The sequence below is a fragment of the Pleurodeles waltl genome, chromosome 8 (assembly GCF_031143425.1).
Source record: "Pleurodeles waltl isolate 20211129_DDA chromosome 8, aPleWal1.hap1.20221129, whole genome shotgun sequence".
Taxonomy (NCBI): domain Eukaryota; kingdom Metazoa; phylum Chordata; class Amphibia; order Caudata; family Salamandridae; genus Pleurodeles; species Pleurodeles waltl.
In genome coordinates this window covers 410737666-410763838 of record NC_090447.1, presented here as the reverse complement: position 1 = coordinate 410763838, position 26173 = coordinate 410737666, and the positions used below count along the sequence as shown (strand labels likewise).

At 40.6% G+C, this 26173-nt stretch overlaps 1 protein-coding gene across 1 annotated transcript in view; it reads right to left on the bottom strand.

The window, feature by feature from the left end:
• Positions 1-338: 338 nt before the first annotated feature.
• Positions 339-26173, bottom strand: part of LOC138249108 (gamma-aminobutyric acid receptor subunit gamma-3-like) — a 368168-nt gene continuing 342333 nt past the window's right edge. The window contains exon 3 of the mRNA XM_069203135.1: positions 339-3915. Within this exon, the coding sequence (XP_069059236.1) occupies positions 3785-3915 (131 nt within the window). The 3' untranslated portion in view covers positions 339-3784. The remainder of the gene's footprint in view (positions 3916-26173) is intronic.

Below are 26173 nucleotides of genomic sequence, written 5' to 3'. Positions count from 1 at the left end.
CCTATGATCCTTAGATGTCTCCTCAAGAAATTAAGTTATCATTCCTAATTGCACCATTTGCTTATGCTGTTCAGTACTAATATCAATTCTTAACAGCTGCCCTGTCTGACATGCAGCCAATGTACTGCACTGTCCTGATGCTGCTGTCTACTGATGCTGCGCAGACATGAGCACTCTGTTTGACAAAATGTTCCTGTCTGTTGTACCATGAGGAGAGGTATAAACTCAATGTGGTTTCTTGTTTCCTTTTCAGTTTAGATAATTACACCAGTGTATTTGTGTAGTTAGTTACCCGAGTTAGGTCATTTTTAAAAATTATTTTTGTCTTTTTTTGTTTTGTCCACATGTGTAGCCCATTCCCACACATGCAGGTCCAAATTTGTGTTAGAGTTAAGGATGGCCCAGCTCTGAAACTAAATAATATTAACTGAACTTTGATGATTTATTGATGTTACCAACATCTGCTTTGGAATCTGACTTCAATGTGCATATTACAGTTTTACTAATCTGTGTCATGCTTTTGGGGTATTTAATAGTACTGATGTTTGGTAGACTTAATCCCTTTCGATGTTTTGGTCAGCCTATGGTTTTCATGTATGTTTATAACTTAATTTTGTACACAATTTATGTTACATTAGCTTTGTGGGGTATAATAAAGCTTTGAAACTTTATTCAGTTTGGAGTTCTGTTTTGGGGTTAAATTGGTCATGGTGTTGATGTGTTATGTTTTATATGTTATTTGATTTGTGAAAAATGTATCCAATTACCACACTCCTTACTGAGGTCCAAGATCCAGTTGTCTAATAGGGGTTGGATAAGGTATGGTGTCTCATAGGATTGCTTGAGGTTTCTGAACCCGAGGTGAGAAGAAGACCTCCATGGGTGCTTCAGCACTATAAACAGTGCAGGCTGTTCCCTTATCGCAGGAGACTTCAATGTGCATATTACAGTTTTACTAATCTGTGTCATACTTTTGGGGTATTTAATAGTACTGATTTTTGGTAGACTTAATCCCTTTCGATGTTTTGGTCAGCCTATGGTTTACATGTATGTTTATAACTTAGTTTTGTACACAATTTATGTTACATTAGCTTTGTGGGGTATAATAAAGCTTTGAAACTTTATTCAGTTTGGAGTTCTGTTTTGGGGTTAAATTGGTCATGGTGTTGATGTGTTATGTTTTATATGTTATTTGATTTGTGAAAAATTAATCCAATTACCACACTCCTCACTGAGGTCCAAGATCCAGTTGTCTAATAGTGGTTGGATAAGGTATAGTGTCTCACCGGAGTGCTTTGAGGTTTCTGAACCCGAGGTGAGAAGAAGACCTCCATGGGTGCTCCAGCACTATAAACAGTGCAGGCTGTTCCCTTATTGCAGGAGAATAACCGAAGCTTTGTTGAGAGTATAATCATTACCAGCATGCTGTGCAGATAACAGTGGCTGTCTTTGACAATGGATTTATTTTCACTTTTAGTCGGCAAAAGACATTCATATTGATCAACGCTCAATGCTGACATTTCAGGGTGAAAAATCCTCTGTGCACTAAACAAAGCAACAGTTTTGAGTGAAACATGCAAATGGATTTATAGCGCTATGATAAGAATATGTGCAGTCAGCAATGAGAATATTTATTTGTCTCATTTCTTTTACCATTTACCAGGGGTTTTCGGAGTGTTGATTCTCCCCCTGTGAAACTAGGCTTTTCAGTATTCTTGGTGGGTATTGTCTGACACAAGAAATTCATTCTATGTTATGATATGTTACCACTGATTACTTAACGATTACATGATACTGTCGTCCTATTTCAGCACTCACAGCAAGTAGTTATTTGGAGCATATTAGGACAGGAGCTATTACATGTGATTATTCACTGGTTCAAGGCTGTTATTTTCTTTTACAGGTAACAACAGGTGAAGGAAGTTGTATATGAAAGTATACACAGATATATATATATATATGAATAGATAGATAGATAGATAGATAGATAGATAGATAGATAGATAGATAGATAGATAGATAGATAGATAGATAGATATAGGTGTTACTAGGATTTTGATGGTGCCCTTCCCATTATAGACCTCCTTCCTCGCTGTCCCGTTCATTTCCTTCCCTCACTTGATCACCCCAAAATTCTGCGCTATTATAGCAAACAGAATTAGGGCTCTCGAGAGGTGGACCTTGTTGAACAACGAACCGATCATGAGGAATTAGTTGGGGATCAAGCTGACAATATCAGGCCCCGAACGTTATGTGGTGTACTGAACAGCACTCTGAAAGAAGGCTGGGTGTAGTTTGCAAAATATAAAACAGCACTTAACAATACATAAATAAAATAATATATGATTGATATATGTTTTTGTTTCCCTATTTCACAGAGGATTTCTATTGCCATCACATCATTGTACATCCAATGGTCATGGAGTTTGCAAACACAAGGGTAACCATCTCTATAACAGAATCAACCAAGCAAATAACCGAGTAGAAGCAAAATACTTAGCTCAGCATTTTAAAGCAAAAGGCGAGCTTAACTACAAAGATAACCTATTGTCAAAAATAACACCTCATGTGGAGGTTAACAACGTGAAACTACTTTCATCTGCGCCTCAAAATAAGTCTACACTGACACTCCAGTATTAGACAAAATATCTATGTATTCACATTAAAATCTTAAAGTAACAGAAATGAACCTTCCAATCAGGAAACAAAGTTAAAGAAAAAATTCAAAACCGCCGTTGAAGTAAATTTGTAGAGGTTCTCGTATACTCCACTGGAAAGTGTTTAGAAACTCATACGCATTTGCATTGGATCATGGCAGTTTACACGTATTTTGTGAATGTTAGGGCTGTACAGTAACATTTAGTCCAGATGCCTTTTTGGGAGATAAATTACTCCCAAATTGTTCTGAAAATTAAAATTCATAGCAGATTACAGAAATATGTTGGATGAAAACGTGCGATCAAAAATCTATACTTTCATTCTATGAGATTACAACCACATTCTATTCCCACTACTTTTGACAATGTACACACGTGGCATTTTACCTCAATAACAGGGCTGCGCAGAAGGCACAGTTTGTCCCCTCACAAAATACCTCCGTACAAATAAATTAGTCTATTTTTTGTCACTGAGTCCAATCAAAACCTAAAGTAAAAACAATGCTTGGATAGGTGGTCAAGGACATTCTACAGAACACCACAAAACCATTTGTAGAGCATTTGGTTTGTTTTAAAATCATGCAGCTAATAGGCTATGACCCAACATATAGCAATAATCAACATGGAGACAAACGGCTCTGACATATCATATTGCAATAAGCAACATGGAGACACAGGGCTCTGACACAACATATTGCAATAATCAACATGGAGACACAGGGCTCTGACAAAACATATTGTAATAATCAACATGGAGACAAAAGGCTCTGACACAAGATATTGCAATAAAAAGCAAACCATACACTACTCCCCAGCAACAACAACAAAAATCAGCTTTTTTGTGAAAATCAATGCCGAGGTCATCATACCTGGCTATACCATATAATTTCTACACGAAAGCCAGGTGGGATACTGAAATGTGCTTCAAAACATTTAATGAGAAACACCACTCTAAATCCAGTCATTCTATCAAAAAAACACACGTATCCAATAGTCACATTTGACGGAGCAATTCCAAAATGATATCACCAGCGGGCTGTCCATCAACAATATATCAGTAGAAGTAGACACGTTGCAAACAACCTCATAGAATGCCACCAAAAGCCAAGGAACGTGTCATTTGCCATTCATCCGTTGGGGAAATGAGCACTAGTGCTGAAATCATAAAAAACAAATCTGCAGTCACATACCATGTTTATGGAGGACACGGGTCCGATGCTGTTTACGTATATGTCAACGTCAATGACGGTCGGCTTAACTGAAAAAAAAGTAAAAAGATAAACTTTAACCACAACTTTCAAGAAACAGTATAAATGTTATCTAGAAATAACAGGTAGATGCCTTTTAATATTTCGGCTTTATTTCCCTCTCGTACAGATGTTATCATCTGTTAATTGCCTTTATTGGCCGAGGGCGAGGATAAGTAATGATCTGAAATGACCATTAACAGCTGCTCACGTCCCCTCCAGGCTATGCGGTTACTGTCACAAATTAGATCAAACTCTATTTCTCCTTCACATGCAGGAACATTGTTCCTTGTTGCTTCGTTCTCCCGCTCCACATTTTCCTCGAACATAGAATGTGTGCGATCTGTATTTAATACCTTTCTTCTTAAACTTCTATTTGGGTTAGCCAAATTTGGTGGCGGTGCAATCCTCCCTTGGAATTACTAATACTTTAGGCATCAGTACCTCAAGGGACTGGAATGACTCCCAATTTCAACTTTTTAGGGAAGACCATGCAGGAATCCGTGCTCCTGCCTCAATTCTCAAATGTTTTTGCATGGTATTTTAAGCAGTCTACCTGTTTTCAGCAGTGTCAATGTAAGAAATACATGTACCCAGTGTTTTTTGTGACCTGTAATCCCAGTGGGACAGGTACCACTCATTAACAGTTTAGATATGTTGAAAAGAATACTATTAAAAATCTAGCGCCAAGTTTCACCCATAAACAGCCATTCTTATTCACCATCCAAGCCTGTTTCATGCCCCTGCTCCATACTGGTACTGACCTTAAAATGCAGGAAACTAACAACAATAAAATACCACATTCTAAGCCTTCTGATTTCCTGAGCAAATTGAAGCAATCCATTTAGAATGGAAATGCAGATTCAATTAACTGTGGAAAAAAACTCTGAAAAAGGTTTTCTTCTAATCTTTGTTTGCTATTGAATCTACCATATATATTAATTAATGTATAAATAAGAAAATGGCAGTTAGACAATTATCAAAAGCACATTTCTCCTACGTACATTAGAAAATACGTATTAGTGCTGAAAATTCAAAGACCTCACAGTGTTTCTGCTATTTTTAGGAAGGGATCTCTCCTCGGGGCACTAGCAAAAGCTGCATGCATGAAAATTCACCTAAGGGTATTGTTAGACTTGGCATCCTTGACGTGGTCTCCCCTGACTTTTTTTTGCCTCTGCTTTCCAGGTTGTTGATGCGTGCTGGACTCTGTTTTTGCTGTTTTTGATACTCTCAGCAATTTACCACTACTAACCAGTGCTAAAGTGCAAGTGCTCCTATGTGAAATGCATGTGTAATTGGCTTATCCATGATAGGCATATTTGATTTACTAGTAAGTCCATTGTAAAGTGCACTAGAGGTGCCCAGGGCCTGTAAATCAAAAGGTACTAGTGGGCACTCAGCACTGGTTGTGCCACTCATATTAGTAGCCCTGTAGACATGGCTCAGACCTGCGACTGCAGTGTCTGTGTGTGCAGCTTTAAACTGCCAATTCGACTTGGCAAGTGTACCGACTTGCCAGGTCTAAACCTTCCCTTTTTATACATGTAAGGCACCCCTAAGCTAGGCCCTAGGTAGCCCCATGGGCAGGGTGCAGTGTATGTTAATGGTGGGACATGAACGGGTGTGTTTTACATGTTGTAACAGTGAAATACTGTAAATTCCGTTTTCACTGTTGCAAGGCCTATCTCTCTCATAATTTAACATGGGGGTTGGCTTTGAATATTATTAAAGTGCAGATTCCCTTTGAGAGCAGATAGAAATGTGGAGTTTGGGGTCTCTGAGCTCACAATTTTAAAATACATCCTTTAGTGAAGTTGTTTTTTAGATTGTTAGTTTGAGAGTTACTTTTAGAAAGTAGGCTTTTTCTTGCTTAACCCATTCTGTGACTCTGTCTGTTTTTGGATTCCCTGTCTGGGTCAGTTTGTCAGTTGGGCTGTTTGCACCTCTCCTCTAGACAGTGACACAAAGGGAGGTGGAGTGTAGCCTGCATATCCTGATGATCCATCTGTGCTAGAGGGAGGAGTGGTCATTTAAACCTGAATGGGCTTTGCCTGCCCTCCCACAATGCAGTCTCCAACCTGGTGTGTGTCTGGAGCCTGGCCTGGGCAAGGCAGGATCTTGTGAATAACACAAACTTTCCCTTTGAAGTAGGCCTACTTCAAAGGCAGAAAGGGTTATAAGATGTGGAACCAAAACCCCTGAAAATTAGATCACTTCTGGAACCAAGAGGAACCTCTGCCAAGGAGAAGAGCTAGGAGAAGCGCTGGCCCTGCCTGTGACTGTGCTTTGTTGGGCTATCCTGCAGTTGCTTCTTCTGCCTGTGAAAGGAGACAAAGACTGGACTTTGATGTGCATTCCTGCTTGTGAAGAATCTCCAAGGGTTTGAACTGAGCTTGCCTCCTGTTTTAAAGTCTCAGGGCCATCAAAGAATTCCTCTGCCAGCACCTGGACTCTCTTCTGAGACTCCTGCACTGCCAAGTGGTTCCCTATCCCAGTTAGTTGGCCCTTAAAAGGTGAAGTTGACAGACAAAAACTGAAACTCCACGCACAGAATGCCGAGCGGGGCAATTTTTGATGCACCATCTGCAGTGCGGCTGATAAACGACTCGCCACGGGCTTCGCAGCTGAAATCGGCCCTCCATCTGCATTGTGGCTGGGGAATCGATGCCTCGCGGCTAGAAAAAACAATCCACAACACCCACTTATGGATGCTGATAACAACGCAAACGCCACACAGTGCGGTTTTCTAACACTGTGTGAACGGATTTTCCACGCATCGTCCCTGGGAATCAAAGTCAACCCAACTCCGTGCAGATCCGAGGTGCTCTATCTGGAAATCGACGCATCACCAACCCGACTGGAGATGGAAACGACGGGCGACCTCACTTGGGAGTAAGGTATTGATGCATCCCTACCCTTTTCCATCACACTCTCACTTGTGCAGGTTTATTTTTTACGCTAACCAGGTACTTTGTTCAAAATCATCGTTTCCATTGTTTTATATGGAGTAAGACTCGTATTGTTTTTAAAATTGTCATTTTGGACTTGTTTGATTTAGATAAATATTACCTATTTTTCTAAAATGGTATGGTGTCCATTTTGTAGTGTTTTCACTATTTTACTGTGTGTGTTGGTACAAATACTTTACACATTGATACTGAAGTTAAGCCTGCCAGCCTGCTCGTGCCAAGCTACCAAGGGGATGAGGGGGGCTAACTGAGTGTGATTCTCCTTTACCCTGACTAGAGTGAGGGTCCTTGCTTGGACTGGGGATAACCTGACTGCCAACCAAAGACCCAATTTCTAACAAAACAGGTATACTAACCGTTTTGCTGACACAAGCTTAGTCACATACACAAAATGATATAGTTATTCTTGATAATTTAAATATAAATGTATTAGATACAAACACGGATGTGCGAACCATTGTTCTGGGGTAACTAGTTTTATGAATTTTGCATACTTTTAGAGACATGAAGCAAACAATTATCAAAAAGTCATAAGTTAAAATTAAGCCAGTCCAGGTTGCATTATCTGAGATGTACAAAAATTACAAAGATAAAATTAGCCAATTACTTATTAAAATCGAAAAATATGTTTGTTCAAAAGTCGTAAAAATCGGTTAAAGTTGATGCATAATACAAGCAAAGATCATCAAACCCTGAGGAGGTCTAATTGTAAATGACACACTAATACACCCACAAACACACTTATCAGAATACATTGGGCCTGATTACAACTTTGGAGGAAGGTTTTACTCCGTCCCATATGTGACGGATATACCACCAGCCGTATTACGAGTCCATTATATCCTATGGAACTCGTAATACGGCTGGTGGTATATCCGTCACATTTGGGACGAATTAACACCTCCTCCAAAGTTGTAATCAGGCCCATTATCTATTGCCTTGACACCTCCAACCACACAAGCACACCTGAGCACACACATGACCAACTCAAAAATTAAATAAACTATGACAGTCGCAAAAGTACGTTCAGAAAAACTCAATGCACATGCACATTGTGCAAACTTCAGGTTGGGAAGTAGCAGGGAAATCAGAAGGTACTAGACTCCAGTTGTGTCAACTCAAGACTTTAGCTTCTGGTATCCTGAGTGTTCTATACTGCGGACACTGAAACATCGGACTCAGCAGAGTCTCTATGACTTTTCTCTCAGTGTAGGCAAGTGAGTAGTCCTAGGCTGAAAACGAGAGCGAGCTAATCAAAACGACAAATAAAACTCAATTAATCAATGACCAGTCAGTGTTTTTTTTTGTTAAAAGACAATGGGGGTCAGTCTGACCGCGGCGGGCGGCGGTCGCCGCCCGCCATGCGGTTACCGCCGAATGACCGCGGTCATTCCAACTTTCCCGCTGGGCTGGCGGGCGACCGCCAAAAGGCCGTCCGCCGGCCCAGCGGGAAAGCCCTGCAATGAGGAAGCCGGCTCCGAATGGAGCCGGCGGAGTTGCAGGGGTGCGACGGGTGCAGTGGCACCCGTCGCGATTTTCACTGTCTGCGAAGCAGACAGTGAAAATCTTTGTGGGGCCCTGTTAGGGGGCCCCTGCACTGCCCATGCCAGTGGCATGGGCAGTGCAGGGGCCCCCAGGGGCCCCACGGCACCCGTTCCCGCCATCCTGGTTCTGATGGTGGACACCGCCAGAAACAGGCTGGCGGGAAGGGGGTCGGAATCCCCATGGCGGTGCTGCAAGCAGCGCCGCCATGGCGGATTCCCTGGGCCAGGGGAAAAGCGGCGGGAAACCGCCGGTTCCCCTTTTCTGACCGCGGCTTTACCGCCGCAGTCAGAATAGCCCAGGAAGCACCGCCAGCCTGTTGGCGGTGCTTCCACCGCCCTCCGCCATGGCGGTCATGGACCGCCAGGGTCGGAATGACCCCCAATGTACTCTAATACACACAAAACTAAGTACTGTGCTAATACTCACTCATAGTTTCAAAATAGCAGGTAGAAAAAAACTATGGAAATTCCTCAAAAAACAATGGAAATTCCCTTTAACGAACACTCATTATATTAAATGATGGCCTGTTGTCTCTGACACTCACTCATTGCAATATGTTTACTCATTAGAGACCAGCCAAGTGTGGCTATGTTAAACAGAGTTAGCTTTCACCATTCACTGAAATAAGGCCAGACCTATTGACTTTGAAGATTTGGACTTCTTGTGTCTTTGCATAAAATATTAAATACATATATGGTAAATGAATGTGGGGGCATTGTTCTTAACCGTGGTGGGGGAGGCAAGGTCTTGCGGGGTCTGTAGCAGGGGCAGGCTAGAGGTGAAAGAAGGGGAAACATTTGTTGTTTTTCCCTGCAAGTTGGGGAGGGTGGACAAGCAAGATCTGACAGCCCAAGAGTTCTACCTTCAGATCTGAATCAAGCATATCCAGTTGCAGGATTACCAGGTCTGGTATTTGAATACCTATTTATTATGCACCCAGAGACATCGGGTAGCTTTAGTTGTCAGAAGCAAAAGAATATGCGGCCCATAAAGAAATTATCACCAGGTTTAATGCTAACAGTAATAAGAAAGAAAATAAGCTGGGGCTGTTAGCAAGACTTATAACATTGATTTACATGTTATTGATTTGGTTTTGCCTAAATTCTGCTGCAACCAAATTGATAGTTTTTCCACCACGAAAAATAAAACAGGTTTAGCGTCACTGAGTGAAGGCGCAAATGTGAAACCCATTTTCAGGAATGCTTCTACCAAGTAATGTATGCAGAAACATCCTGGAGATTTGTAGCAATAATACCCTTTGGGTCTAATTAGTGAAGCTTAATTCCTAGAAAGCGAATATTGGAAACAATATTTGTTTAGTCATTGAAATGTGTTGATAATGAGCGCGACAGGGACAACAACAATTTGCTTCAGAATTAAATCAGGTAGCATTCCAACCACAGAGAATGAAACTATAAAACAACAAACTCATAAAGTCATACTAGAATCAATATCCATCTATCCAACAACAACAAAGACCAGGTTGAATTCTTCAGACCAATGTGCCCACCCTTTTATGTTTTCAAAACTGGGAGGTAGTTGGAATTCGAAGATCTGTAGTGTTTATTTGCGATCTCGATGAATTTTAGACATTGTAGCTTTTCATTGGTTTTCCTAGTCGTAATATATCTATGATTGTCCTACATTTTCTTTGAAAATTTACTTTTCCAGAATGTGTTTCTAGTATGTCTAAGCCTATACAACTCTAGCAAAGGTTGTGAAGTTTTGAAAGGAACTTGAAGAAGTTGCCAAAGGAAAATATTTGCTGCCTCACACACCCGTAGGGATGTCACCGTTGTTAGTGTGGCAATAAAAAAAGGATTACAATAATGAACATATTCTGCAGGTGGATGGATATTTTATCATCACTTATTACAAAGGAAGTGCAATGTGTTTTTTATTACATGAGAAAAAACGTATGAAGTACCAAAATATTGACCCTCATGTAGTTTGCAGTTTATCACTTTCCCTTTATCTGTGGCAAACGTTTTTTCTTTGCACAACCAATAATTCACAGACATTTATTTACACAACTTGTCTTGGGTGGCCTTTTCCTTCTGAGGTGGCTCAACTACCGAGAGGGAAAAGTATGCCGAAATGAACCCACCTACTAAATGTGAAAAATTGGAAGTATGTACTATTAAAACATCCTCAAATTCCATAATTCCACTGGAAAACTCACCACCATATATTTTCAAAACCTTGGCCTATTGTTTGTGGTTCTGTGAGAAATTGTAAAGGTTCCCAAAAAAACTACACTTTGCACCCCTTACTCTTTTTGCAATCCATCACTAAAATTAGCCATAGTGATTACAAAACCATTTAATTTTCGGAACTCATTATTACTAATCAATACATGAAACATTGTTAACAAGTTAAAGTTGTTCTTTAAATACTACTTATAGTAATACTTATAGTACTTCCGTAATACCATACTTTTGCTCCATACGCCCAACACTTTCCCTCTAGCTTCGATGGCATTGGGTCAGGAAGAGAAGTGGCAGACATCAAGAATGGAGCAGGGAAATACTGGCATCGGGAAAAGGAACTAGTGAAGCTGATATTGGGGAAGACAGAGGCCTAAACAATAAGCAAGGTGACAGGGAGATATGGGCGTGATCTCTGAGACAGGAAAGCATGGACACTGTGCAGGGAAGCAAGTTTGATGTCTGTATCCGCAGAACCACACTATGCTCAATTTGCATCCCAAGTTAAGTGGAAACCTTTTCTTTGATTCGTTTTTACAAAGTTGGTGCCTCTCGAACATCTCTGGTGCTAATATACCATGTGATAGCTGAGATATAAGAATATTTTAATGTTATGTGAAGATTTGTGATTAAATAACAAACAACAAAAGCCTCAAAAGATATTATGCTTTTAAAAGGAGACCTAAGACTCAGATGAGTGCTTCAATAAGTGTAGACACTCATTCGGACTCTTTGCTAATTGCCCTTATTTAGACAAAATAATTCCCACAAATAAGTGAGGCAAGGCATTTTACGATATTTTCTGAAATAATACTTCTGGTAGAGGATTCGTTATGCCCTTTTGGTATCCATGTACAGTGATGTAACGTAAAACCACATAGCCCCCTGGCAGGATTGTGAAACGGGGCCCGGAGACTCCCATGTCTCCTAAATCCATAGGATTAGATTGGATATTCCCCTAAAGGGTGGTGCCTCCCTATTTCCCCACTGCACCAGCTGCAAAGGCCTGTGTCTCTCCCTCAGTCATGTTTACGAGTATAGACTATGGCCCTCATTACGAGTCTAGCGGTCTTTAGACCCCCAGACTCATGGTGGCGGTCAGACCGCCAAAGTCATGGCAGTCCGACCCCCACATTACGACTGTGGTGAAGCAGCCATGGTCTGACAACCTACACTGACAGGTTGCCGCCAGTTGACAGTCTGGCAGTCTTGGCGGTTGTAATCCGCCAGGGTGGTGCTACATGCAGCACCACTGTTAGCACATCTTACCTTAATAAGTAAACTTACAAGGGGACGGAAATAGATCAATGAATCTTTTGACTACGCTTAAGATATTCACACCATATAAACCCCGTACCAACACCAATCAATAAGAAATAATCAGTCACTAGCAACAACAATCAATAACAATCAATGACATTAATAATCAATAGGAGTCAGTAAATGTCACACACCATGACCTTGCAGTCATGAATAACCACACCGTTATGTAAAAGTTAGAATATTTATTTCCCTATATGAACAATGTTAATGTGATATAGGTTAATCTCAACATCAATTGATAAACATACAGGAATAACACTGGCTGACCGAAGCGACAAAAGAATCGCAACCTAATCAAAGCTTGGGCTACTACACATTCTAGGATAACAGTACCAATTAATAGCAAGAATAACTGCGCAAACGATATCACATACATTTGGATTCAGTAAAAGAAAATACATCAAATGTTACTCCATGTATTGAACTTCACTAGTGAGGATCCTAATTAACATCAGATTAGCATGCTTGGACTTCATGCAAAACAATTTAGTCAACACAAATTTTAGAAAAAACATCCAACCATGGCTTCATCAACATAGTGTTTGGTACCTAGTAATAAAAGCAAATAAGAATAGCAAACAATATCATAGTCAATATATCTACCTCAGTTGGATCAGCAAGCTGTGACAGTCTTTGTCCTCAGGACATCAGTCTGGTCTGCGAGGCATCAGGATTCAGCGTCAAAGTTCAGAAACGGCAAAGTCTTTTAAGCAATAAAGTTAAGCATGTCTCTTCTCAAGGCTGAAAATGGGCAAATGCATCTACACTCTCAAAAAGAATGGGGAGAATGGCTTCTCTCCTCTTGGTGCAGTCCGGCTAAGTTAGATTTCCTAAAAACACTTCCCAAGCCCTTATTGGTCAAGGGATCGCATGTTCACACTTTGTACAACAAAACTAAAACTTCAAATCTACATTTCTACTAGTACACGGTTCACATGTCGATGATTGACTCCTTTCATACTGTTCTCATCATCTGGCTCATCAGGTAACAATATTGTTGCAGCTCATACTCCAGTCAGTGTCTTCATTGTATTCTCTTGAGAAAGTCAGTCTTACACACATTACAATAAACAATGTTGCAATAACAAGTACATCATCTCCTAGCAAGCACTTCTCATGAGAAGACTTTTACCTGCCAGCACATTAGGTCAATACAGTGGAAAATCACAATTTAATTCTCTAAACAGCCATTTTATTAACCGCTTCTATGCCTTGGACGAGATGATCTCGTCCAAGGCTACAGTTCCCCTGTGCCTTGGACGAGATGATCTCGTCCAAGGCACAGGGGAACTTGGGGGAGCGCTAGCGCGCCCCCCGTGCACCCTCCTCCCCCCCAAGGCAGGGATGGAAGGGGAACACCTTCCCCTTCCACCCCCGCCCTCCGCCCCCCCCGTGACGTCAGCGCACGTCACAGGGGCCTCCCCCATCGCGCGGGAAGCTCTGCTTCCAGCGCGATTGAAAGAGAAATGCAAAAGCATTTCTCTTTCAATCACTGGGGGAGGCCCGGAGGGGCTTCAAAGGGAAGGAAAAGTATTTCCTTCCCTTTGAAGTCTCTCCGAGGGTTTCAAAAGCCGGATTGCTTGCAATCCGGCTTTTGAAACCCCACTAGAAACCAGGAATTTTTTTTTTTTTACTGAAATTTACATAAGGGGGCGACCCCTTGGGCAAGGGTCGCTCCCATGGGGGGCATTTTCGCAAACAACACCTCTGTTTTCTTCCAAAAATTTGGATGTGTCCACGTTGCGCTTTGGGGTGTTTCCTGTCGCGGGCGCTAGGCCTACCCACACAAGTGAGGTATCATTTTTATCGGGAGACTTGGGGGAACGCTGGGTGGAAGAGAATTTGTGGCTCCTCTCAGATTCCAGAACTTTCTGCCACAGAAATGTGAGGAACATGTGTTTTTTTAGCCAAATTTTGAGGTTTGCAAAGGATTCTGGGTAACAGAACCTGGTCCGAGCCCCGCAAGTCACCCCTCCTTGGATTCCCCTTGGTCTCTTGTTTTCAGAAATGCACAGGTTTGGTAGGTTTCACTAGGTGCCGGCTGAGCTAGAGGCCAAAATCTACAGGTAGGCACTTCGCAAAAAACACCTCTGTTTTCTTTCAAAAAATTGGATGTGTCCACATTGCGCTTTGGGGCGTTTCCTGTCGCGGGCGCTAGGCCTACCCACACAAGTGAGGTATCATTTTTATTGGGAGACTTGGGGAAACATAGATTAGCAAAACAAGTGTTATTGCCCCTTGTCTTTCTCTACATTTTTTCCTTCCAAATATAGGAGAGTGTGTAAAAAAGACATCTCTTTGAGAAATGCCCTGTAATTCACATACTAGTATGGTCACCCCGGAATTCAGAGATGTGCAAATAACCACTGCTCCTCAACACCTTATCTTGTGCCCTTTTTGGAAATACAAAGGTTTTCTTGATAGCAATTTTTTACTCTTTATATTTCAGCAAATGAATTGCTGTATACCCGGTATTGAATGAAAATGCACTGCAGGGTGCAGCTCATTTATTGGCTCTGGGTTCCTTGGGTTCTTGATGAACCTACAAGCCCTATATATCCCCGCAACCAGAGGAGTCCAGCAGACGTAATGGTATATTGCTTTTGATAATCTGACATTGCAGGGAAAAGTTACAGAGTAAAACGTAGAGAAACATTTATGTTTTTTTCACCTCAATTTCAATATTTTTCTTTTTCAGTTGTTATTTTCTGTAGGAAACCCTTGTAGGATCTACACAAATGACCCCTTGCTGAATTCAGAATTGTGTCTACTTTTCAGAAATGTTTAGGTTTCTTAGATCCAGCATTGGTTTCATGCCCATTTCTGTCACTGACTGGAAGGAGGCTGAAAGCACAAAAAAATGCAAAAATGGGGTATGTCCCAGTAAAATGCCAAAATTGTGTTGAAAAATTGGGTTTTCTGATTCAAGTCTGCCAGTTCCTGAAAGCTGGGAAGCTGCTGAGTTTAGCACCGCAAACCCTTTGTTGATGCCATTTTCAGGGGAAAAACCACAAGCCTTCTTCTGCAGCCACTTTTTCCACTTTTTTTGAAAAAAAACGAAATTTTACCTGTATTTTGGCCAATTTCTTGGCCTCCTTCAGGGGAACCCACAAAGTCTGGGTACCTCTAGAATCCCTAGGATGTTGGAAAAAAAGGACGCAAATTTGGCTTGGTTAGCTTATGTGGACAAAAAGTTATGAGGGCCTAAGCGCGAACTGCCCCAAATAGGCAAAAAAAGGCCTGGCACAGGAGGGGGAAAAGGCCTGGCAGCGAAGGGGTTAAACGCCTAAGAAATGCACCTTGATATGAAGCTGTGCAGCTAGGCCAAGACCTCTACTACGGTAAGGCCTATAATTAAGAAAGCTAAGACATAATGCATAACCCTCAATATGACATATTACTACATTAATTAAACATAAGTTCAACATTTCATATTAATAAGCCATTAATAAGTACACTTCGTGAACATTGTCGGTCACTCATGTGGTCACACTTCCAAATGCGTGCAGTATTTTCCTCTATATTATTTTACTTTCTACTCAAATTCATCACTCAGAATACATGAATGTTCATTAATAAGACCTGCTTTAACACTGCCGTGGGGATGATGACTCCCCAATACGCCAGATTTTTCATGGCGGTTGGACTGCCATGGAAAGACTGGCATGGACAGTGCACAGGCCCCCATGGCAGCCCCATCGTGCTTTCACGGAGGGTGTGGATGCAACCGCCGCACCAGCACATTGCCGCTGGCTCAATGTTAAGGCCCTGTTACTCACTGGGATGGCAGGCGGAAATGATCTTTCCTCTCGCCGGCAAAGTGGGAAACTTGTAAGTCAGATGGCTGTTCGATTTTGGCAGGCGGCCCGCCAAACTCCTAATGAGGACCTATGTCTCATTTATGATTGACTTCTCAATAACTGTCATATTGATAGAAATTTCAGTCTTAAATTACTATCCGGAAAGTGACCGATTGAAATGTTTGTAGGTAAAAACAATAAGGGTAGATTCAGAGAGTTCAAAAAATATAAAAACAGAAGGCACTGTGAGCAACACATAATGCCAGCAGCATGTATCTAATCCTAATAGCTACAGAGATACCGAAAAGTTCAAATTAGTCCATATGTCAGTTTTAGTGGAGGTGTCCCCAGCCTGATACCCCTGGGCCCAATTATTGCAACTGAATTTCTAGAACACAATATAGGAAATGTTGTTTGTTTACTCGTCTAGTTTACTGATAAAGTGTTGAATAGACCTGACAACACAGAGATAAAAAAAGTTCTGTTCTGTTCGAAACAAAGAAAATGAGAACACAGTAAAACAATAAAAGATTAGAAGCATGGTTAAAGCCCCGAGGAATGCAAGCAATAGCCGATAAATGCCTTATTTATACTGTTAAGGGAGATGTGGGCACAGATGGAACGAGGAAGTGAAACTGTGGCCATCAGGCTTTGAGTAAGGCACAGAGACATATACTTGGACACAAAGACAGTCACTGGAAGATGCAGACACTAAAGGAAGGAGACAGACATAAGATCAGGAAGCATGAATATTGGGCATTGCAGACTTTAACCTGGGGAAAAGGAGATTGCGAGAGGACAAATGTCAGGCTTTCCATTGTTGTGTGTCTCCTTTTTCCCTCATGCTGAGCATAGCTTTCTGCCATCCTGTGCCCCTGCCTACTCGCAAACTCTCTGCTTTTTATGGGCGAGCGCAAAGCGCTCTGTCCATTCTGTGATCTCTCTTTGGGCTTCAAATCACAGCCATGCCACATCAGTCACTTACATTGGTTCGTGGGCTTGCCTTTTAAAATCTGCTTGCTTTCATTTGTGAAAGGCATGCATACGTCATGCCTTTTCCGGCATTTAGCCCACCTACACAGCACCGGTAAACTACTAAAAACATGCGAGGCTCGATGTTTTCAGCCTGGGGTCTGGACTACTTTATCTGTTTATTTTCCAAGTGGCGCTGCGGTTTTTTTTTCTTTGCAACGTTAATAGCTCTAACTCGAGCGAGACCCGTTGCATTGAAAATGCTTGTTATTTAAATGGGCTGAGCCTTCAAATTCAGTACCTCGATAGTATACAAGTCATCAGCGAGGTACTTACATTCTTTCCGCTTTCACACACTGGTAACCAAGCTCAAATAAGAATTCCCTCAAAAATCAATATTGCCTTATGCATGCATAAATGTTTAGACTGAAAATACCTTATTTTATAAGATTACGGGAGCTACTAGCCAGTTTACCTCAGAATCACATGCTGCAGAAGGATATTGTCCAAGTGTTTTCTCTCTAAATATATATCCCCTCCCCGTTTTAATTCCTGTGCGATCTATTTAGAATCGGTTGTATGGTACCGTTCTCAATTGACTAGAAGGATAGCATCGCTATTTCTTGCCTGAATATCTTTGAAACCTGAGAGTTGGCATTCATGGAGACTGGGACAAGAAGACACTCTGTTCCCTATGGACTTGACTGTTTCACTAACAGAACTATAAATGTTCTTTCTAAAAAACAATGCTGTCAATACTGTCAGCAAATCATTTCATGAAATATAGTCATTGTGTACGGCCAGTGTGTAAACCATTGAAAATATACTGGACCCTATTCACAAACTGCATTTTGCGGTGCATTTAATAGTACAACAGTAGTACTACTCACAAACTCCATACAAAATGCAGTCCACAAATTTCTGTCCAGATATCTCCCAGTCCACCTCTCCTACCTCTTCTATGCCGAGATCTCCGACATGAGGGGCACGTATCTACTTTAGTACTAAATGTCAGTGGGATGCAGAGTAGCTGGAAAAAGCAGAATACTTTCACTTAAATGAGAAGAACTGATGGAGAACTAAGGAGGGGTTAAGGATAGACATACAAAATCAAAACACCCATCCACACAAGAGTAAGTCAAATGCTATTCACACACTTCACTTCCAGAGTTCCCATAGCCAAAAAGATCCCAAAATAATTGTACTCCAACCCAAACGTTCAGTACATCCAGCACCACACAAGGCCACACACAGGTACCGCAGTACACTCCTGTAGTTAAAAATAGAGGTAGGTCACTAACATAACTCCACCCAGAAAATGTGAGAATAAATAATATTATTTTGACTTTTAAAGTAAATATATATGCGTTGTTTAATTTGGAAAAATAGATATATCTCACTAATAAATTATTGTATTAAATAATGTAACAATTAGTATTTTACTATTAAAATATTATTACAATGGCTCAAATGATACAATACAATAAACTTTAAAAACGTTTTAAATACATATTAGTATTCTATTCGTACCTTTTAACAAATTCTGGTACATAATAAATAAATAAACATTGTTTACCTCAGGTTGGTTTTTAATGTTATTTTTTAAGAATATTGTTTTTAAATTAAATATGTACATTTTGCATAAGTTATTATTGACTGACTATTTAAGATATTGTGATTTGACTTTGTATAATATTAAATCTAGATTCAATAAAAGTGTATGTAATTATTCAACATAATTGTTTTAATTTAATAACCTTCCATATATATTTTCCTATTCTTTACTATTTGGGGATCATCTCCACTTAAGTGTGAAAAATTGATTGGTATCTTTACACTTATACATCCTGTTCCAAGTCTACACCTAGGAGTAACTTTACATTAAAAAATTGTGACTATCGAAAAAGTGTGTAGTTACTCTTAGGTGCAGGCTCAAGACTAATTTGCAAATGGTGGGGTCAAAACTGGGGTGGCATGTTGGGCAAAAAAGATGGATTGGCATGTGTCCCCGAGTGATTGCCAGTGGTGGAGATTAATTCAAGCATTCTATCAATCACTTTGTTGTTTTTGCATTTGCCATCCTAAGTGTGCCAGGTTGACTGTGCCTCTGGATTCAAGCTAGCCTCGCTGATGAGGGATGATACACTGAAACAGGTCCGAGGATGCCTGCTTCTATCCAGGGGGGACCTGGACTGGCAGTTCGGGCTGGACTATTCCCAGGGTGAGCAGGATCAAGACTGACTTGCATATAGCTGGGTCTAAACTGGGGTGCCTGGTGGGCTTGAAAATGATGGATTTAGGCCTGGATCTCTGACTGGGGGTGAAAATTTGACATTGTTCAGCATTTTGCCAATCTGTTGTTTTTGCGTCAAGGAGTTCAGCATTCAGACACAAATTAAAAGAATGCTTTTGAAGAAAAATGTTGGGAAGGTCCAGGATGTGTCCAGTGGTTCCAAAGCCATCCTTTGTGTCAAAACAAGAAAACACTGATGCATTTCCTAAGAAGGCATACCAGTGTTGAAGCCAGCACATGCATAATCCCTGGTCACTGTAAATTCACAGCTCTTTCAAGCAGTAGGTGTGTATTTGATTGAATGTCTCTAAAAAGCAATATGTGCCTGCTGACAGTCTTTAACTGTGACAACATTTTAGTAAGCCTGGTGCTTTAACATGCATCTTTGCTTTTGACAGAGGTGGGAAGTTCATCGAGACAATGTTCAGCTGGTCTGCCTGACAACAATCTGCTGTTTTGCGATGAGCATCAAGTTGTAATTGTACTGTCAGTATTTAAATGGTATCCAAATCAGGGTTGGTTGCTCAAGCAGTAGAGCATGTCTACACAAATTTAAATCAGATTATTCCATGGTGCATTTATGCGAAAGCAGATCTCCTTTAAGCGACATAGGCCGAAGCAGACAATGATGCGTGTGACAACTGCACCTCTTTCCAAGAGGGGATGATTTATGTGATATGGGGCTGGATGTAGGACACCTTTTTACAGTTACAGTTGGAAACGGCCCAGTTCGAGGAAATGAGCAGTTTTTAAATGCAAAAGGCTTTTCCTGATCTATCAATCCCAAATTGCAATTCAGTAACACATTACTGAATCGCAATTTAGGTTTGCAACCAAATAGCCATTCCGTATTTGGAAGGGACATGTTTAGGGCATTGCTTCCAAATATTGAATCATAGTGGTATGTTAGTGTTTTACAACCAATATGCTACAGCAAAACATTTATATTTTACCAACACTTCAAAGGAGGTGGTAACACATTCGCAAACGGAAAAGGGTCCCAAAGGGGCATCTTGCCCTTTGTGATTGTTGAATTTTTGTGTTATTTTTTTTTAGGAGTAGGAATGGACCGACTCTTAAATAAAATGTACAGTTTTCCATTTTGTTTTGGTTCTGTTTTTCTTTAGGGAAACCATGTTTTTAGAAAAGAAAAACGCTTTATTTAAAAGCAGTCAGAGATATGGTGGTCCTCTGACTTCAGGAGACCACCATCCCTGTGATGGCTGTGATTCCTAGTGGATCACAATGTGCGACCTAGTTAATTAACATTCATGAGGCAGGTTGAATTGCAACCCACTGCGAATCAGTAATTGGCAAACCTTTCTATTGGTACATATGCTGTTTCCAAATTACCACACTGCTCGCAAAAAAATGGTCACAAGTTGCTACCAGTCCTACATACATCTGACCCAAGATGAAATGCTAGGATTCTTTTTTACATGCATGGAATGATGAGCACTGTTGCAAAAATCAGTTGGATATTTTGCTAGAATCTTCAAAAGATATGTGTTATTTTACCTGTTTCCTTGGGAAAGGACTGTTAAACCCCTTCCTGCAAGGTTGACTTCCCATCCACCCAGCAATCTCCTTTTACTTCTTTAGTTCTCAAAAAGGGAATATTTCAAGAACCTGGGGGAAAGAGCAGGCATTTGTCTTAACTGGGCATTCCCAGGGAATGCCCACAAAGGCCCTTGCATGAGCTATAAATCCTAAACACTGCAACCCAGGCCTTTTTGTATCACTTGTGGTTCCCACCCTTACTAATAAGAAAATTCACACACACCTGTCCCCAAATTTTAGTGGTCACAAATGACAAGGCTTCAGAATCGACTGATAACAAAAGACAATGAACAACTGTTTGAAAATGACTTGATATGGGTTTGGAGCTGGCATGATGTGATGGACCCTATCATTTAATTCTAACCTGGGGTTCATGACATGTTTATGTCTTCATTTGCTGAGAGGGTTGTGATTGACAAATGTCTTGGTATGCTGGAGTGTAAACAGCTGAACATGACGTTGATCATTTACCAGTGACGTTCTAAACAATTTGGCACTATTCCATTGTCTGTACCCAAGCTATCATACACATCTAAAGTTGGCAATGTTTATTCTTCTCAGGCACATGCTTTGGAAAGAGAAGAAGTGACTTCTACTTTAGAATTCAGCTAAAGAATCTTCTGTATGCAGCCTGATTTTTATGTAAATGGTTTAAGTACAACAACAAAGTAGATAAAAATTCTACTTGACGCATTTTGGATACTTTCATACTGGTCTAATATAGAACCAGCTGCTCTTGACAAAAATATAATACATTTTGCATCTCCACTTGAGCAGTTCTTTGCAAATGAACAATCATTTCACATTGCAGCTAACACAATAAGCTTTATTCTCAAAGATAAATGTACGACCAATTTTAACATTTATGTTTCCAGTGAATCAACCTATTCCTGATGAGTATAAATACATTTACTACTGTGGATTTCTTCTCCACAGGTGCGGCAGTAGTAAATCCCACTCAAGGAGTAGGAAGTGGGTGCTCCAAGGCCTGGTTTGTCTTGAAAATAAGACCCCAAAGCATCAATGTTAGTTTGCACTCTTACACTCCTCTCTTGCCCCTTTCCAACCTTGAAATGGTCATAGATTTACACAAAACACACACAGAGTGATGAGAGAAATACCTGGAATAAGTCTAACCACTAGCAATTGCTCAGAGTAGCTTTCCAACATGTTCTTTTGCTACTGTGCCACCTCAGTTTGGATCCAACCATGTGCACATCAGTTTTGATCCTGCTCCAGTATGAACAGCCCACCCCAAACTGCCAGGCCTAGTCCTCCCTGAACTGGAACCCAAGACTAGTTTTACCATGCTTGAGGCTCATCAATCAAGTGTAGCTTGGTCCCATGCCACAGTGTACATGGACTCACTTCTGGGCATACCCATGCCACTTAGGATGGTACATCAAGCATATAAAAGGTATTGGGAGGAATGCTTGAAATAAGTTTAACCACTGGCAAGTGCTCAGGGTAGCATTCCAACCCATTGTTCTTTTGCCAACTATGTCACCTTAGATTGAACCCAGCCATCTCCAAATCAGTCTTATTCTGGCTCCAATAAGAACAGAGCAGCCAAGGCCGCCAGGTTATGTTCTCCCTGAACCAGAAAGCAAGCAACTCAAGCCCATTCTGTAAGGACTTGAATAACATAACTCCCTTTTCAGAATGGCACAAAGGATGGATAAACCCTGGTACTCGATAACGGTATGAGGGAAGCCTGTTCTCCATAGGAAAAATATTTGCCCCACAAGGGAAAAAAGTGCATTTGCATGGCCAGCACTATTTCACATGTGCAGACCTTTCCACTATGGAGACATTTGCAGAGGGGAACTATGAGTCTTTTGAAAAAAGTCAAATGACGGTGCTAGAAATAGACCAGGTAATGGCATGTGGATATTTGTATCTTAATCTTCAGGGGTAATCATTAAATAAACCCTGCTACTGGTCTTATGGACCTTTGTTTGTCGATAAAGAGTTTAAAAGGAGTAATCATTTACATCAATTCTTGTTTCTCACCAATTCATTTTTCTTTTATTTTACTAAATAAAGGGATTTTGTGAGTTTTTGGGTTGTATTAACAAATTAATAAATTCAAATGTGATGTTCAGAAATTATTGGTCTTTAGTCATCATTGTTATAAGATCAAATAATCCATTAGTCGATATTTCAATACAAGAAAAATATAATATTAGTGAAAATGATGGTCAAAATAGTGATAATGCAACAAGCGTGTTCATTAAAGGAACTTCTATAAACTAAATTAAATTATTGATGGATTAAGGTGTCAGCTCAGGTACGCAATAGAGAGTTCTGGTGAGAGAGTAAATGCATTAGCATAAAGCTACAGTACTTCAGATAATATAGAAATGATTCAGCTGGCAACAATTCTGAGCCATAAATCAGTAGACATCTTTTGGAAGGGAATAGAATTCAAAGGAAAGTCTATAGTGAAATCATATCGTCTCAAGAATCTCAGGAAAGGATCTCTGGAATGTGAAGCCTTACTTTAGGATCACATGCCAATATAAACACAGCTTATAATTTTCTCTATTCTCCATTCACAGCATCCAATCGGATTTCGGTAAACTCTTGGGAGTAGGTAATCTCCATAGTTTCTCATGCTTTCACAATAAGCCACAGAAAAGTAATTGAAAAGGTACTTTGTCTATATCTTCTGGTTCAGACATTTCTTCTCATGAATCATGCTTCCTGTTTTCTCCTCTCTTCCTTTTGAGAACCTCACTATCAGTTGCCTAATACAAAAAAAATGCCTGTTCACTAACTACCAGAAAGCTTTTGGAAATTACAGCATCTGGAGCAAAAAGAAAAACATATTGTACAAAAACAACGGTTTAATGTGAAAATCAGCCTTTCAATCCAAATACATAATTTTGCTGCTAATGTGGCAACAATATTTAGTCTAACTTAAATCAAAATGTTATGTTATTCCACATATATGTTTATAATTAAAAAGGACTACACCTACAACTTTTCATTTATTATATCTGGATTACTTTTTCCATAAGGTTTTGCACTTTTGAATTTATTATGTCTTGTTCATGAAATGAGGAATTTCGCTACATCACAGGCATACATCTGGAAATGTTTGTGAATATCAAAGAGCAGCAAATTTGCACCTGCACCTCAGTGTACATTTACAGGTGCTGGTCTACTATTTGTTTGCTAAATAGGGCCCCATATTTGTTGGATCTCTCATACAAAAAAGAGAAAAAATGCATTATTTAAAAAAGATCCACAATAAAGCTTTCACAAGAGCGTCAATTGACTTTATTAAAAAAATCTAAAAGTTTACAGGGGTAGCAGAAAAGTTCTGATCAAAATCTATGTTTGTGAAAAATTGTAAACAAATATTTGTTTTTAAACAGTATTCCACACAGAGGCTCCTAATTATATTTAATGTTAATATATCATAGAATCTTTGGTTATGACAAAAATATAGTGTAGCCCATTGCTAACCAAGGGTCTGATGTACAAAGCAATTTTGGTGTTGCAAAGCCTGCAAATTGTAGAATCAGAGGATTTGCAATCTTAATGACAATTTGTTATGTGCTAAACCTATTTTGCTATTTGGTATGATTACTAAATTGCAAAATGAGTTTAAAAAACAATCACAAATCAAAAGTCAGAAGTCGTGTGTTTAGGACGCCCTTTCCAAATAACAATGCATTAAGAGGATGTATCAATATTTTGCAACTGTAATTCGGTTGCAACACATTGAAAAGTTAGACTGCGAGTTTAGGTGGTAACACATTTTCAAAAGGGAAGCCGTCACTTTGGGACATCTTTCTCTTTGTTACTGTAAAAGGAACACATTTGCTAGAGAGTAGGTATTTTTCTCTCACTAAATATGCTCATGGGATAAGATTTTCCTCCAATTTACACTTGTCAATTATCACTTTTTTCTTAGCTGAAAATGGCCCCTCACATCCTAAATGGGTGCACTAAGTAGCGCTAAATGTGCTTTTGAGGCAGGATTGTCCCCTAACATATTCTCAGCATTTAGCACTATTTGCTTAGCACAAAATTCACTCATGTCCAAAATGGACATAAGGATTAATTTTGGTCTACGAAATAGCGCTAAATGCAGTAGAACACGAATAGTGAGAGGCTGCTTATGTGCACTAAATGTATACTTCCAGTAGGATTCCCCCCCCCCCCAATTACTCATAATTATGCATGCAGGAGTAATCACATGATTATTGGTAATTCCGTGTCAAAGAGTAATGCGGAATTACCACAATTACTCTGGTGCTGGAGGTGGCATGTTCTGATTGGCTGAGGTAGGGTCCTTCCATCAGGGTTGGGTGATTACGCTCACTGTATAATCTGCACTCACCCTTGGGTAGCTTGGCACCGAGCAGTCAGGCTTATCATGGTGGCAATGTGTAAAGCATTGGCACAACACTTCCCCACTACAAATACACTAAGCGTCACAAAAGAGACTGTACACGAGGTGTTGTGAATAGTTTGTATTCAACACACACACTAGTTAACACAACATGAACATCATGTAAAAATCTGGGCATAAACCACATTTAGAAATATCACTAGCACTACTAGGCCCAAATATGTAAAACGATATTGGCAGTATGTCCATTTAAGAAGAAGAATGCTTTCCCTCCCTGCACACTCATGCGGTGCCAAAACATTGTCAGCACGAGACACACACTAGCGATTACCCCTGCTCAATATCACACAGTTATGGGGTGCAATCTGTTTCACAATGATAGCAGCAATGTATACATACAGAGAATTACAGCACTTTTAAATAGCTCTGCAGTCTAGGCTGCACAGGAAAAAACAAACATCAACCACGAAAGTCCTCTGACAAAGAAACAATGTATACTGCAACACTGCTGTGCGGTGTAGTCAAACACTCCCACTCACTCACTCTGCACTACTCTGTGGTGCCACAGCTATCAGGCAGACTAGTATAACTTGCACACACTCGTTCCCAGAACCCTAATGTGGTGCACTGATATCCGGCAGGTAAGTAGTCACTGTGCTTGCAGACCCCGCCTGGGTCCAACCCTTCCTGCACCCAAATCCTAAGCTGCCCACAACCAGAGGTACACTTATTCAGGATCCAGGGGTAAAGGGGGTGGGGGTGGGTAAAGAGATAACGGCCGATCAGGCAACAGTCGACAAATAGAGGTGTAGCCACCACTCAGGAAGTTCAATAACGGGTCTCAGCACCATGACTTCTTACATGGGCCCCTGTCTGCCAAGCATGGGGAAAGGTCATTTTGGGACACATGCTGTTCACAGTAGCACCCAGCCAAGCCAGGTACTCTAAAACACAAATAGTCACCAATTCCCCACCTCCCTGGCAGGGGACACAACATCTGGGGCATGATTACTTCAGTCACCCCGGAGATTTCCAGTTGCGCATGAAGAGGTACCAAATCCGCACCTCCCTGGAACGCGGCACAACATCTGGTCCCCGATGATTTGAGTCTCAACAGACAATTTTGAAAGCACACGAAGAGTTACCAATGCCACACCTCCCTGAAATGAGGCACAACGTCTAGTGTGCAATGATTTGAGTCACACCAGAAAAGTGCGGACACACATACAAG